General features: G+C 36.9%; 2 protein-coding genes across 3 annotated transcripts; one reads left to right on the forward strand and one right to left on the reverse strand.

Moving 5' to 3' along the window:
• Positions 1 to 3200: 3200 nt before the first annotated feature.
• On the forward strand, positions 3201 to 9631 carry LOC104218526 (kinesin-like protein KIN-7F). Of its 2 annotated transcripts, none has more exons than XM_009769044.2 (14): positions 3201 to 3336; positions 3699 to 4091; positions 4746 to 4835; positions 4918 to 5018; positions 5123 to 5236; positions 5326 to 5407; positions 5538 to 5605; positions 5697 to 5762; positions 5839 to 5963; positions 6045 to 6381; positions 6490 to 6570; positions 6662 to 7468; positions 8016 to 8332; positions 8918 to 9631. In XM_009769044.2, the coding sequence occupies exons 2-14, from the start codon at positions 3872 to 3874 to the stop codon at positions 9231 to 9233; spliced, it is 2724 nt and encodes a 907-aa protein (XP_009767346.1). In that variant the 5' UTR covers positions 3201 to 3336; positions 3699 to 3871; the 3' UTR covers positions 9234 to 9631. The 2 variants fall into 2 exon arrangements, with proteins under 2 accessions (XP_009767346.1, XP_009767347.1); XM_009769045.2 differs by lacking the exon at positions 3201 to 3336 and adding an exon at positions 3422 to 3526.
• A 207-nt stretch (positions 9632 to 9838) lies between these two features.
• Positions 9839 to 15484, reverse strand: LOC104218525 (protein ACCUMULATION AND REPLICATION OF CHLOROPLASTS 6, chloroplastic). The gene is made up of 6 exons (XM_009769043.2): positions 14857 to 15484; positions 14051 to 14275; positions 13303 to 13563; positions 12252 to 13215; positions 11800 to 11933; positions 9839 to 10364 (listed from the first exon to the last, which is right to left on the reverse strand). Exons 1-6 carry the CDS (start codon positions 15427 to 15429, stop codon positions 10071 to 10073), a joined length of 2451 nt encoding a protein of 816 aa, XP_009767345.1. The 5' UTR covers positions 15430 to 15484; the 3' UTR covers positions 9839 to 10070.

Consider the following 15484-nt stretch of genomic DNA (forward strand, 5'->3'; position numbering starts at 1 on the left):
TCATTGAAGAAGTATTAGGCATGTGCCTAATAAAAGTTTCTTTGGTTTGGTAGCCAACCTTGTTGACTTGGTTTGGTTTGGTAGTCAACCTTGTTGAATTAGTTTGGTTGGGTAGCCAATCTTGTTGACTTGGTTTGGTTTGATAGCCAACTTTGTTGAATTGTGAAAAGTGTGTGTAAATTGTCAAATATGGTAGGCTTTAGAGAGTGAAACTTTGGCTATAAAAGGAGAGCTTCAACTCTCATTTCCACACACCAACAAAGAGAGAAAGAAAGAGTGAGGTTTCACAGACAGGGTATAAGAAAATAGTTTGTGAGGAAAATAGAGAGTGAGCGATATTGTAGTGAGGTGGGAATATCAAAAGAGGGTTATTTCTTTTGAGTGTTGTAGTGGTCTTTGGAGTATTTTACTCGGACCTACAAAGTATAAAATTCCTTACTATAGTGATATCAGTTGCTCCTCTCGGGGCCGTGGTTTTTTCCCTTATTAAAAGGGTTTTCCACGTAAAAATCTTGGTGTCGTTGTTACTCTTTTATTTTTGTTAATTACCGTATCTCGATGCTACATTATTATTCCGTTTTTATTATTGTGAATATTATTTCTGTGGGGGTTTATTCCCAACAGTTACTACTTTCTTTTTCATGGTTTCTATACTATTGTATTTCCTTTTTAATATTACTGTAATTATATTTTTCTTAAGTTGAGGATCCATCAAAAACATCATCTTGCACAAAATAGGGGAAAGGACTCTGCATTTTCACAATAGAAAGATGTCTATGAAACTATGCCACCCTTTGCTTGGAAAGTTGGATCTTCAGTTTCTTTCTTTTCATAAGTTTTGCCCTTTGCACTTATTTGAAAATGACAAGAAAGATTTGAATCTGATAAACAAAAGAAAATAACATTTCCAACCCTGGTTTCGAATTGGTTTTATTGTTTAGAAAGAAAAAAAGAAATGAAAGTCAAAGTTAAGAGTGACATATAAAGATAAAATATGTACCTTTCCCTTGAATTTTACATTGAATGCATAACTCGTAATCTTATCCTTCTTGTTTTTTTAATTCAACATCCTTCTCGTTTACTTATCCTAACTTCATGGCTAGCACTTGGTGGAATAGCACGAACTAGCCAGTTTTCGGACTAATAATTGAAAAATGATCAGTATTTATAAAGTCGTTAAAAAATAGTCAATATTTGCTGCAACACAAAAAGTTACAGTATAATATACTGGAGATTGGTGCACCTATGTATGATCTTTCAACTTATTATGCTGGAACTCCAACACGCGGGAAGTTCCAGCATAATATACTGGAGATTGGAGTACTTGTGTATGAACTTCCAGACCGGTATTTTATACTACACTCCAATATATTATGCTGGAAGTCCAGTAAATTATACTAGTACTCCAGTATAATATACTGGAGTTCTAATATAATATACTAAACTCCAGTATCATATACTGGAATATTTTCCGGATTTTGAAGAGTATTTTCGTTTAGATTTATCTTTACATGAAAAGTGGCTAAATTTTAATTACTTTTGAAACTATGACTATTTTTTAATAACCACTTGTAAATTTGGCTATTTTTGAATTTCACCCCTAGAACTTGTCCTATTGCTAACTTTTAATCACATTTGATGAAGCACATTTTTATATTTTAAAACTCCTATATAATGTAAAATTAGACATGTAAACTGAAAATAAAACTTCAAAATTGGATACACATAAAACCAAAGGCACTATATGAAATCTTCAACAAAAAAAGAGAGGCTTAATATGCACTAAAATGATTTGTTTGGTGGAAACAAAGGTGAAATAAAACATTTACGCAAACGCTTTTAGTTCTTTTCTTCCCCCACCTTACTCTAATTAGCCGTCCACTCAATCGTTTAAATTAAAAATAGCTGGCAAATATATAATATACGTATAATTTATGTTGTCTATAATCATATATAATCAACAATAATCTATGTATATACAGTGGCGGGGCCACATGCACCCAAGGGGTGTCAACTGACCCTCATTCGTCGGAAAATTACATTGTTTAGCTCGGTAATTACATTTTAAAATATGTATATATACACACCCCTTGACTTCTTGGTGAGTTTATTTCTTTATATTTTGATTTCCCTTAATGAAAATCCTGGCTCCGTCATTGTGTATATATATATGACTAAAAAAGATAAACTATAAATATGACCGACTAATTGTGTAAATATCCCCGTGAACATACAACTTTGGGCTGTAGCTTGCCATTAGCCCAAAATGCAACAGGCCAACTTTCAGCCCAACACAAAAGCTAAGCTTTGCTTGGCCCACAATATTTTTTTTATATCTGATGACATCTTATCCAAATTCTCAATTAATTAATGAAATTACTCCACCTTGGGAGATTACTGCTGTATGAGAATGTGTGACTTTTAAGAGAATCCTTTAATATTGTATTTTCTTCTATTAACATAATGAACAACACTTCTTTTTCATACCGCTATTATTATTATTATTATTATTCTTGTACTTTCTTATTCTTATATTTTTATTACTACTTAGCTTATTATTGATCTTGTTTCAGTTATCTTATTATCTTGTTGTTGTTGTTACTATTTTTTTTTTAATGGTTTCTATACTACTGTATTTCGTTTTCAATACTACTGTAATTATATTTTTCTTAAGTCGATGATCCATCAAAAACAACATCTCTACTTGCACAAAATAGGGGAAAGGGGAAAGGACAAACCCAATATCTCTATTCTTTTTTATGTATATTTTCTTTTCCCTTTGATAACCCAAACAAAGAATTAAGGGTTCATATTTACTATTTCTTATATTTTAAATAATTTATATATATATTTGTTATGCGTAAAAAGTACTGAATTTATATGAACCATTAGTGTAACACTTCATTTGAGGAATAAATAAGAGTGGGGTAAAAATTGAAGAAAAAAAAAAAACATAAAAGGCAAATGGGTAAAAATGGAAGTTTCTCCTTACTAACGGCGAAAATTTAATTCCTTACAAATTACTGTTGGTCGTTGGAATTAGCGGTAACTGTTTTATTTCAAAGTTCCGTACAAACCGCTTTCTTCTCGAGATAGTAAAACAGTTAGCGTTGCAGAAAATTTCTCTTTTAAAATTGTTTGCATTTCTCCACCACCATAAATCTCTCAAATTTCGAGTTTTTACCGTGTTTTTAGCTCACCCCATTTTTCTTTACAACCGCAAATATCATCTCCTCTTTCCCAAAATATCATCACATTAGCATCTCATTTTTCTTCTTTTCTTGTATTACCATACAAATTTTACAACCAAATTTCAAATACCATTGATACACAAAGGTGAGAAGGGTGATAATAATTCTTGGGAACAGAGGCAATAATTAAAAATAATTAATAATAATAAGTTTGTGGGGTTAAATTTTTTGACATAATGCTCTCAAGAATTAAGGGGAACCTTGGCGTAACTGGTAAAGTTGTTAACCAGGAGGTCACGGAATTGAGCCGCGGAAACAGCCTCCTGCAGAAATGGGTAAGGCTGCGTATAATAGACCATGTGGTCCGGCCCTTCCTCGAACCCGCGCATAGCCGGAGCTTAGTGCACCGGGTTGCGTTTTGCTCTCAAGAATTGGATATTTATGAGCTAAAGTACTCATTTTTAGATGCTTTTTTTGCTGAAGTTTTGTTTTCTTGAATTTTGACAGATAAGAAGATAACGAGGTTTTCGATCAAATTAAGCATATAAAGAGGGTAGGAGGTGTTTATAAGATAGTTAAGTTCCTCTCTTTTAAACATAAAGAGAGGGACCATATGAATTCACTGGTATAATCTGTTTGCTGTTCCTCTTCAAGTGCATTGAAAAAAAGAGTGCTGAAAAATGAGCTCGGTATATGGGGAAGAGGCATCTCAATGTGGTGATGATCAAGGATCAGGTGCACATGAAGAGAAGATCTTTGTTGCTGTTAGATTAAGGCCTTTGAATGAAAGGGAAATTGCGAATAACGATGTCTCGGATTGGGAATGCATCAATAACACCACAATTCTGTATAAAAATGCTCTGTCTGAACGTTCATTGTTTCCAACTGCTTGTGCATATGGTAAGTTTTTTCTCTTTCCGTCTTTCTTGAGCCGAGGGTCTATCAGAAACAGAAACAGTCTCTCTACCCTACCAGGGTAGGGGCAAGGTTTGTATACACACTACCCCTTAATAGACCTCACTTGTGAGACTTCAGAGGGTCTATTGTTGTTGTTGTTGTTGTCGTTTTTTATGTTTTTTATTCGAAAAGATTATTTCCTCTATGCATGAAAAAGGGTGTCAAGTAATCAAGATTTTACCCAATTTCATTGCAGCAATAGCATGAATAAATTAGGGCAAAATACAAAATTGGTTCATCGGCCAAAACTAATTTCATTCGCTGGCCAAAAAATGTATATAATATATACATTATATGTATATAATAGACATATATACAAAAAAATAGTACGTTTTATCGGCTATTGTTTTCAGAAGCGGCGAAAAATATACATTTCTCTAAATTTTATTGAATCCTCTAGCACCAGGAAAAGAAGTTAGCTAGGTGATTTTCTAAGAAATAGTCTTTTTGAGCTCTTTCTTGAAAATTTTCAAGTTTTTAACACTAAGCAAAGCATCTTAACCTGTATCTATCATGAGTTTTTTCGCAATAGTTTCTTCCAGTGCTATTCTTCTTCATATGTTTTCCTCCTTAAAATCGGTATATGCAATGGAACAGACAGAGTATTTAGTTCAGAATGCTCCACAAGGCAAGTGTATGAGGAGGCAGCCAAAGGAGTTGCTCTATCAGTTCTTAGTGGTTTTAATTGTAAGTACTAATCCTTGTTCACTGTCCATTTTCTGCCCTAAGTAATGTTGTTGCAGCAATAATTGGTGAAATGTTTTTGCAGCAAGTATTTTCGCGTATGGACAGACGAGCAGTGGAAAAACATATACCATGTCTGGAATCACTGAATATACATTAGCTGATATATATGATCATACAAGCAAGGTGTGTAGACTTTCCTATGCTCCTATGTAATACATTTAGAAACTATGTATGTCATTCACAGCGTCTAATTCTTAAGGTGCATTTTTCTTTTCAAAAATTTATAGAATGATGACCGAGAATTTACACTTAAATTCTCCGCAATGGAGATATACAATGAAGTTGTTAGAGACCTTCTAACCCCGGATGATACTCCACTTAGACTCCTCGATGATCCAGAGGTAAATACTACTATATGTTTTAAGCATGATCAACTTTTGTCTTATTCACAGACGATATTATGCAAGAAATTGTACTCTTTGTTTTGCAGAGAGGGACTGTAGTTGAAAAACTTACAGAGGTAACATTGAAGGACTGGAACCATCTAAAGGAGCTGTTGTCGGTATGTGAAGGTAAAAAGACTGAGACTGCATATTGGTAGTGTTCCTGCAAAAAAGATTACATATAATATAACTTAAAATTTCATTTCACTGAGTCGTCGTTGTTATTGTTGTATAACTTAAGCTTTCACCATTCTTGTAGCTCAAAGGAAAATAGGAGAAACTGCTCTAAATGAAATGAGCTCAAGATCTCACCAGATTCTACGTTTGGTAAGTTTAATGGTTACACGATTGGTCACGTATCATAACACAAGGAGATATATTATTTTCTTGACTTGGCCAACAAATGATCTTATTGCAGACAGTTGAAAGTACCGCTAAGAAATTTGTTGGCTTTCAAAATTCAAGTACTCTGACTTCTGCTGTGGTAAGGAAAATTACCTCTGACATTAGTTCCTATTAAAATGAGCGACGGACAATATTTTGTTTTTCCTTTCCTGCAGAATTTTGTTGATCTTGCTGGAAGTGAGCGTGCTTCTCAAACCTTATCGGCAAATGTCAGATTGAAAGAAGGCAGCCACATCAATCGCAGTTTGCTAACTCTTGGAACTGTTATTCGCAAATTAAGGTTGACATGTAACTACAGTTTCCTAGTTAAAGCTTCAGATAAATTTGCTGTTCATTAACTTAAGTCTTATATGTGGATCAGCAAAAAAGGAAATGGACACATACCTTTCAGAGACTCGAAGCTGACACGTATACTACAGAATTCCTTGGGAGGCAATGCGAGAACTGCCATCATTTGCACCATGAGTCCTGCACATAGCCACGTTGAGCAATCGAGGAACACTTTATTGTTTGCAACCTGCGCCAAGAACGTCATTACTAATGCTAAAGTCAATGTGGTAATGTCAGAGAAGGCACTAGTGAAACAATTACGAAAAGAACTAGCTAGATTGGAGGCTGAGCTGAGGAATTTATCGGCGCTTGCTGCTTCAGGTGGATCTGCAGAAGCATTGAAAGAAAAGGAAGCTCTGATAGAAAAGGTAGTATATATTTATCTAACTTCAATTGGTTGAACTTCGAACTACATATAGCGTCTTCAGTTCAAGACAAGACATCTATAACCTTGTCCTATTTGTATGATGATGCAGATGAGCAGAGAAATAAGGGAGTTAACCGAGCAGCGGGATCTTGCTCAATCTCGTGTTAATATGACAAGTTCAGGGTCATGGGTATGTAGTTCGTCTTGAAATAAGGTCATAAACTATTCAATACATAATACTACATCAAAAGGAACTTAATCGGTTTCTCTTTCTCCTGTAGACTGAACTGAGTAGTGTGTCATCTCCTGATAAAGTCCAATGGATGGATGACTATGCAGCATCAGAAGTATCAGAATGTGTATATCCTTTTCGTCCTGACGGATACGAAGGCCTTAATAATTCTAACAAGCTAAGCGAACAGATTCCTGACCCTCCAGAAGATCAGTTTCTCTGCGATGACACCTCACCGAGGCTGTTTATTGAGAAGTATTTTGGACCAGATCCATGTAAAGGATGGGAAAACATTGCTCAAAGAACTGTTCCAAATTTGGAAGATAACTGCAAGGAAGTTCAATGTGTTGAAGTGGATTCTAACACGAACAATACAAGCTCTGATAAACATACATCACCTCGAAAGGGAGATCAGGAATCAGGTTCCATTGACATAGACCACAATCTGGCTGGCGAACAATCTTCTTCTTCCGACACAGATTCTTCTGACTCAAATAACTTACCTAGGAGCAGAAGCAGTGAAGCAATAATCGTTAACGTGCCAGTAGTAAAAGGGTCTGAACTAGCAAAAGAAAATGGGGGCATATTAAGCGAGTCTGAGAAAGAGTTATGTACAATAAAGAATGATCTTGAGGAGAAGCCTTCTCAGCCGGAGGTTGCTGCTGATAGTGTTAAGGTGTTATCAAAAGAACAAAACCATTGTTTTACGATTGAAGTAAAGCTCAAAATGAAAGGTGATGATAGTGAGAAGATTTCTGCTGAGGAACTCAAAAAATCAGGTGAAGATATTGAAAAAATTTGTACCGAGGCTGAGGTTGCCAAATCTGTGCCTGAAAAGCAATCAGGTGATAATTTGGTGAGTATCTAACTTGCTGCTTGAGCATAATATCTAGAATTGCACATCCTCCTTGAAACAAAGAGCCTTAAAACTTCTCCTGATATAATTCTTGATCAATACATACATACAACAATAACAACAGCGCCTCAGTCCCAAACGAGTTGGGTCGGTGATATGAATCTTAATTTTTTCATTAAGCTCATGTCATATCATCAACATTACCAAAATGTAATAAAAGTGAACCTGAAAAATAAGATAAATATACAAATATAAATAATAGTAATAATAATAAGAAATAACAGTAATAATATTATAAGGATTCATCATGAATTAGCAAGTTGTATCATGGCTGACAGCCTACCGCAACCCCCCTCCTTTATTCGGGATTGGGACCGGCAATGTGAGCAAGCTCACACAGGCAGAGTTTTCTTGATCAATACATACTTCAGTAAATTTGTTAGAAATCATAAGAACAATTTAGGATCTGTCTGCGAACAGGTTGGCTTAATTCTTTCAACATAAATCTCGCATTTTCACTTACTATAGAATTTATAATTCTTGCTAGGTCCAGGATAATGAGCCAATCTCCAAGGAATTGGGGAACTTTATAGGTGATTCCGTGAATTCAGAAAACGAATCGGAGCTATCTCCTTCCAGACAATCGACGGAATTTGAAAAACAAAGGCAAGAGATAATAGAACTATGGGATGCATGCAATGTGCCCCTAGTTCACAGAACATACTTTTTCCTACTATTCAAAGGAGATCCAACTGACTCAGTTTACATGGAGGTGGAGCTAAGAAGACTTACCTATTTGAAGAATGCATTCTCTTTGGGAGCTAAAGTTGTGAAAGATGGTCAAATTTTCTCACAGGCAGCAAGGTACTCATTATACCTTTTTATTTCCTGCAGTTTTTGGAGATTTCTTGCATGGGCTGCTGTGTCTTGAGTTCTTGTTCCAATTTCACAAGCAAGGAGACAAGACAAGCTGTAGGATAATCACTCATTTAATATAGGGAAAGCGGTCAAAAATACTCTTCTACTATTCGAAATATCTTAATTTTACTCTCCATTATACTTTAGGGTCATTCATACCCTTCCATTAGCAAATCGTCTCGTATTTGCCCTTGACGATAACGGAGATACAACTTGAAGTATAACTGAGGATAATTTTAAACCACAGTCAGAAATACAGAGGTAAACGTGGACCTTTTTCCTGAAGTATTTGATATGTGGAGTCCATTTAGTCCACGCTGTAGCTCCATTAAAGTCAAGGGCAAATACGAGACAATTTGCTAACCACAAGGATATGAATGACCCTAAAGTATAACGGAGAGTAAAATTCAAATATTTCGTATAGTAGAAGGATAAATTTGGACGTTTTCCCTTTAATTTAACAACCATGTAAACTTCTTCTATCTGAAAGAGATAAAAATTGATGCAAATGTATTCTTATCCTTTGAACAGTTTAAATGCTCTGAATCGCGAGAGGGAGATGTTGAGCAAGCTGCTTCTTAAGAAGTTTCACTCAAAGGAGAGAGACAACTTATACCAGAAATGGGGCATTGATCTAAAAACTAAAAAGAGAAGACTCCAACTGTGCCATAAGTTATGGAAAGATACCAAAGACATGGATCACATTAAGGAGAGTGCAGCACTTATCTCAAAATTAGTTGGATTCGAAGCACAGAACGAAGTTCCAAAAGAGATGTTTGAACTTAACTTCTCACCAGGGCCAAAAAATCTCAGGTCTTTCAGCTGGAAACCAAGAAAGCCTATGTGATCAAAAGCAAAGATTTTAAGGATTATTTGAAGCATTGTAGTAGCTTCAAGATGAATTGACCCCTCAATTCATGTACATTTTAGAAGTTTAACCTCCCTATAGTATCTAAATATACACAAAAGGTGTCCCATCTGTATACTTAATTAACCCTCCCCCTACTCGTTATCGAGCTTTATTAATGTACATTATGTAAATTCAATCCACAACCTCGAGATCTCAAGTTCAGACAGTCATCCTTGTATGTAGATATAAGTGGAAGATATATATTGCAGCTTATATGTAAAATAAGGAACTCAAAATCATTGGGACAGTATAGGAGAATTGTCTTCAAAAGACATCTTATCTGCAGTTTTTTGTTTTGGTTGGAATATAAACCCACGTAACCTTCTTTTCTCTTCTCCTTATTTGTTCTTTTTGGTAAAGAGAGCCTCTTAGAGCCAATATGTATATCAGGTTACCTTTTAAATATTTGACTCAAATTTACTAAATGATATTATATGTGATTCTATAACATCTAAAGAAATATTTTTACATTTAAAGATATTAAAATATAAATACTCGTTAGGTTTAAGTCCAGTAAATTGGAGCTTACACACACCCCATGATGAATAAAAGACGTACGCCTCTGCTTCTTAAAAAAGAGGTCAGCCCTTGGGAAGTATAACATTTATCTCACATAAATCCTGGTCATTTTCCTGACTACACTCAGCAATTCTATGATCCAAACAAGATACATTATAATTGGCCAACACTAACCATTTACCGGACTTTTGAGAGTAAAGCAAAATAAACAAAAATAATGCACTTTACACGTAATTTTGTCTAAATATACATCCGTTATCGTGATTTAAGAACGGCTCCTTCCACAATTTTCCAACCAGAATTTGCCCAGGACATCTCATACCTAGTTGTATAGGTAGTACTGTATGAGTCATTGTGCTCCGGGTGGGCCATATCAGTTAAGCTTGCCGATTCTTCAAGGGTAGCTTCCACAATAGCACGCCGGCCATCAACTGAGACAGTCACGCTGTCAATGGTAAGGTTTAAAAGCTCATAGTCCCAAAACCAGCCATGCTGGGCAATTTCTGTTGCACGATCTGTCCAAATCTTCAGCATCTGACCATCCAAAACCTGGCAGTTTGAACAATAATGTCAGGCCAACCGCAAACATGACGCCAGATACTGCAAAAAGAAGTGGATAAACTGCAGTCGAACAACAGCCAAAATAGTACAGTTACCATGTACAATCCTAACCCCTGCTTTGGCAGGAATTAAAGTCTATTCAGAATTATTCCTTAAATTTTGGTACATTAGTTATTCCAAAATGGTTCAATTTGATTTTAGTGGCAATCAAGTTTCGACATAAGCAAACTTAAAATATAAATCCTTGGAATCTAGTACTAAATTGTAGCACAAAAAACCAACCTACTTCTAACCTATATATTGCTTCAACAGAAAAAAAGAATATATCCATGTTACACATTCTCAGTATCTCATTAGTAAATATTCATACAAGTTAAAGAGATGAGGCACCATTAGTAACTTTGAAGACTACTCAGAGGTCAGTGGTGGAGGTAGGAACCATGGATCATTGTCGCCCAATTATAGACAGCACAACCAATTGATCCTTAAGTCTGAAACAAGGAAATCCAAAGGAGAAGGTTCTTGAGCCAGCTTACAACCAAATGGAGGGCAGACGCGACAGACTCAGATGCATACTATTTGGACACATGCCAAACTACAAGTCCTCTTTTCTCAATTTCTTCCAACATTTGGAAACTTGTTAGTATAATTCTTTTGCAAACCAAGATGTATTACTCCTATTCGAGTCTCGAAAGAGCAAATTCAGTCCTTTAACATAGACATTTTATGAGGATGCTGCAAGACTATAGGTATAGACATAGACATTTTATGAGGATGCCGCAAGACTAGGTATAGACATTTGTTTTTGTTTCTCTTTTTGTTTTGTTTCTTCTTTTTTTCTTTGTTTTTGAGAAAGGTAACAGTTGTGTTGTATTTGTTCTTTATTTAGTAATTTAATCTCCAAAGGTCTTCCTTAGTCTCCATTTTGTATGGGTTTTTATATGTTCTATTTGGTTGTTCATAAATATAATTTTTTTCTTTTCTGAATGGGCTCTTCATAAACATAATTGTGGGAAGACTATGGGTGACACAAGAATTGTACTAATTGGTGTCCCTATTCATGTTATACGATAATTTGCAGTTTTGCTCATCTCTCATGCGATGCCATAGCTGGTGACTGAGTCACTTAGGTAGCGGCAACTATTATAAACAATGTCACAGATTTCTGCACTCCTCCTGGCTGAGGTTCTCAGTGAGGAATCTGTTCAATTATTTGCTAATGAAGCCTAAGCCGGACGGAAAGAAATGCGGTAAGGTTTGATAAAGGCGAAGTGGCAAACTAGGCTTTTCAGGCAGCCGCATCTAGTGGAGTGTGTCTACTGTCAGGAAGGCCTATTGGCTTTCAGGTTTCGTTGTCCTTGCATGTCATTCTAGCAAAACATGAATCAACACTATAAAAAGAAAGGCATTATATATTCATTACCTCTGACAATTTGTTGAGACAATGATCAGGTCCAAGAGACTGGGATTTGATATTCTGCCACATCCTAACCATACTTTCTGCAAGCCTTGCATCCATTCTAGGAACCTCAAGAGGATTTTCAACTAGTGTGGCACCTGCAGTAACAGGTAAAATTTATGATATCCAAAAGAAGGGAAAGTTGGAGGAAGAAAGCAGGAGCGCTTAGACCCTTACTCAAAAAGTGAAAAGAAGTCCAGCATTAAGAATTTATAATACGAATAGAAGAAGATAGCTTTTATATCTTTATAAGACAGCTTTACAGCAACCACTTATAACATATTTTAAAGAAGATATTTCCTCTCGAGACCAAGCTGTTGAATGCAGTAGAGAAAATAAAAAGAGAAAGGCACCATGGGTCATATTTTGCCAACTATGAGAGTTACTAAGAACCAAAAGTGATCAGTGAGTCATACCCACATTGATGACATCCGAGGCAATAGCTGAACCAGTACCATTACGAAGAACTGAAGACCCATGTTTAAAGGAAGAAAGCTTCAATCCAACCAAAGTCAAGAATCCAACTGCCACTCCAGCACACATAATCTTCACGGTTGCATCTTTTATTTTGTCGGTTATCATATCTTGCTCCTGATAACCAGAAGGAACTCTCTCAGGATCCTCAACTGACGTGATAAAATTATTTTGATCACGAAGCTCTACAGGATCCTCAAATGGCTTAGCGATATCAAATTCGTTCATCTCATTGTCGCCATATCGTCTTACACTGCCTTCCCCATCACCAGCAGGAAAAACTTTCTGTAATGCCTGAATAGCACTAGCCTTAACACTATCTAGCACAGCTGTAGCTTCAGCTCCAATCCTTGCAATAGCTGCCGCAGCAGCTAAAGGTGACGCACCACCGCCTTCCAGCCTTTCTAAATATCTTAAAACAGTAGGGTCATCATAATAGTCTCCAAGCTTGAAAATGATATCTTGTGTCTCTCTAAATCTGGGAAAGACCACTTCCATCAACCAGGTCTCCAGAAGCTTACATAATCCAGGGAGCAGACCATTTTCGTTGTCATCCTTTGAGTGTTCTGCAACAAAAGTCACAATAGATGGATCTCTATAGGGTGAATCCTCACTGTCTAGGCCCAACCATGAGCGACATTCATCGACTTCTCCAACAAGAAGTGAACAAAGGCCCCTCTCCAAAGCAAAGTCTATTTCACGGTTTTCTCTAACAGTGTAGACAGACACAGAGCTGCCGTAAGCTGTTACTTTTGTCTGCTGAAGTTGCTGAAAAAGGTTATCAGCATCTTGGATGAGATGAGGTTTTTTCCCAACAAAAGCTTGAGCAACAAGAGCAAGCGCCACTCCATAAACTTCAAAGCTTTCTGCAGGAATGTTACTTGGCGTTGCTACGAAAAGGTCCACCTTTTAAAAAGGAAGAGGAAAATGAAGAAAAGGAGTGTAAAAACAGTTACAAAGAAACTAAAATATACGAAACATAGATAAGCCAACCTGCTCAGCAGCTGTCATTCGTAGGAAGGCCTCGTTCATGAAATCTTCTCGCGTGAACCCCCCAGAGATTGCAGCTGCTCCACCTCCTCCAACAGCCCACAAAATATTGCGCACACCTTGAAGACCCTCTGCTCTTTTCATTCGGTGTTCATCACCAAGAGGAAAAGCTAGAAGTTCAAGTGCGTAGCGCGGATTTATCTCTTCCAATGTCTCATCTATCTGGGATTGCAGATCAGGGGCAAGATTGCTTGCACCTTCTTCCTGGCAAATGAAGGGCAGAAAAGTTCCTCATTATTTGCTCTTCACTATAAGCTTTAGCATCCCCCCCCCCCACACACACACACACACACAAAACCCCAACCACCACAAAAAAAAAGTGCATTAAAGAAGACAAGAGGGAAAGAAAAAGCATTCATGCTTACTCACGCAAATTACAAAACAAACAAACAGAGATGTAATCTGAAGTCCTTGCCTATGACTAATATCTCAGACTATTGAATGATGGATGACCAAGCAGAACATTCATTCTTAGGTAAATCAGAATGAAGAGTCAGAAATTAATACAGCAATATAAACCCTCCTCCACCACTAAAGTCGTTTGTGAGAGCCATTTGCAGCTGTAAAACCGATGCTATAGTGCATAAACTATAGAAATGAGCTATTGCCATGTTCTTTCCCTTTTGTATGGAATTTCAGATATACCACCACATTCACTTTAAGTGAGTCATATCATCAGAAGTTACTATACCTGCAATAGCTTAAGCGCTCTCTCAAGCAGTTCACAACCTTTAACAAAATCAGGAGGTGAAAGGGACATGGCATCCCGCGAAAGGTCAACATATGCGAGTGACATAGCTAAGACCACATCTTGCTTGAACGACTTAGGCAACCTCTCTTTCAGCAAGCTCTCCCCAATCTGAAGAACTACTTCAGTCTCACCAGCTTCTTGCAAAACACATAATGCTCCAGGAACCTGCAAAAATCCATAACATTCCTTTAAATTCTTTGCATCCCACTAAAACTTTTATAGGTTTTACGTTTTATAACCAACAAGGTAAACTTTTTATCACACTACCATTTAGTTAAGCTTTAAGAGCTAACTACATCTCATTGCCTATACTAAGTTTGGATTGGTAATCTGGAAAAAAAAAAGTAACAAGCTACAACCGGTTAAAATACACTGATCATGTACAAAATCTTTTACTTTCACTATATAACTTTAGCCAAAACTTTAGCAATTTACCGTTGCCTATAGTAAGTGCAGATTAGTAATTTGGAAAATAATTGATCATGTTGCTCTCACTGTACATATAACTTAAAAATGCAAACTTCTACGATTTTATCAGCAGCTACTTACAATCGGTACTTCGGAAAATAAGATAAGTAACATGCTACAATTGTTAGCTAAAATATACTGATAGAGTAAAACGTCTAAACACTGTCAAAATAAGATTGAGATTAACACAATAAATTTAATAACAAAGCTAAAACATTCATTCAAGTAATTAAGAATGTGAATAGTAAAAAAGGAAGTACTGGAAGGTAAAAAGATACTTTATCCCAGGGGACAGGAGTAACAATAGTATCAAACTCATGCTGGGCAAGGCCTTGATTGTACTCTCTACGAGAAGTAGAGTCAGCTAGGGTTTCACAAGCAGCTTGAAGAATCTGTCGTCGGCCAATTAATGCTTCCTGAGTGTAGCCGTACTGCGGCGGCTTTGTAATTCTAGCATCGTAAGCTCTTCTGATACCGTCACCGAGGAAATGAGATTCAGCACCAAGCACTCTGTAAAAGTCTATCGGCATAGAAATGTGGCGGTCTGGAGGAGGAGAGAGCGGAGGAAGAGTAGTTGCGGTGGCGGTAGAGGAAGTTGAATTTAGGAAATCCGGTGAGTCGGAGGTGGAGGTGGTGGTGGAAGGAAGGAATTGGAAGTCGGCGAGAAGACGATCAGCCCATTTGCTGGCGGAGAAGTTAGTCGGGACACTACTTGCTCCACCGGTAACGCTACTAGCTCCGCCGGTAACAGCATTGAGTCGCAGTGGCTTCTTACCGGCGGCGGGAAGTTGAAATGGTGGTGAAAGGCGGGGAGTGCAAATGCCGAAGCTTAGGTGTGTTAAAGCCTCCATTGTTAGTGGAGCTATGCGACTGCAGAGTTCAAAGTGTGCTCATAATTTGATTTGT

Source organism: Nicotiana sylvestris, chromosome 4, assembly GCF_000393655.2.
Source record: "Nicotiana sylvestris chromosome 4, ASM39365v2, whole genome shotgun sequence".
In the NCBI taxonomy this organism is placed as follows: domain Eukaryota; kingdom Viridiplantae; phylum Streptophyta; class Magnoliopsida; order Solanales; family Solanaceae; genus Nicotiana; species Nicotiana sylvestris.

What these genes read in the sequence shown, in the direction of transcription:
- LOC104218526 (XM_009769044.2), top strand. Translation starts at nt 3,872, where the DNA reads ATGAGCTCGGTATATGGGGAAGAGGCATCTCAATGTGGTGATGATCAA. An exon ending in AGTTCTTAGTGGTTTTAATT is followed by an intron (nt 4,836 to 4,917) that starts GTAAGTACTAAT and finishes ATGTTTTTGCAG; the next exon opens with CAAGTATTTTCGCGTATGGA. An exon ending in GCTGTTGTCGGTATGTGAAG is followed by an intron (nt 5,408 to 5,537) that starts GTAAAAAGACTG and finishes CCATTCTTGTAG; the next exon opens with CTCAAAGGAAAATAGGAGAA.
- LOC104218525 (XM_009769043.2), bottom strand. Translation starts at nt 15,429, where the DNA reads ATGGAGGCTTTAACACACCTAAGCTTCGGCATTTGCACTCCCCGCCTT. An exon ending in GAGCGCTTAAGCTATTGCAG is followed by an intron (nt 13,564 to 14,050) that starts GTATAGTAACTT and finishes TTCATTTGCCAG; the next exon opens with GAAGAAGGTGCAAGCAATCT. An exon ending in GTCTCAACAAATTGTCAGAG is followed by an intron (nt 10,365 to 11,799) that starts GTAATGAATATA and finishes TCAAACTGCCAG; the next exon opens with GTTTTGGATGGTCAGATGCT.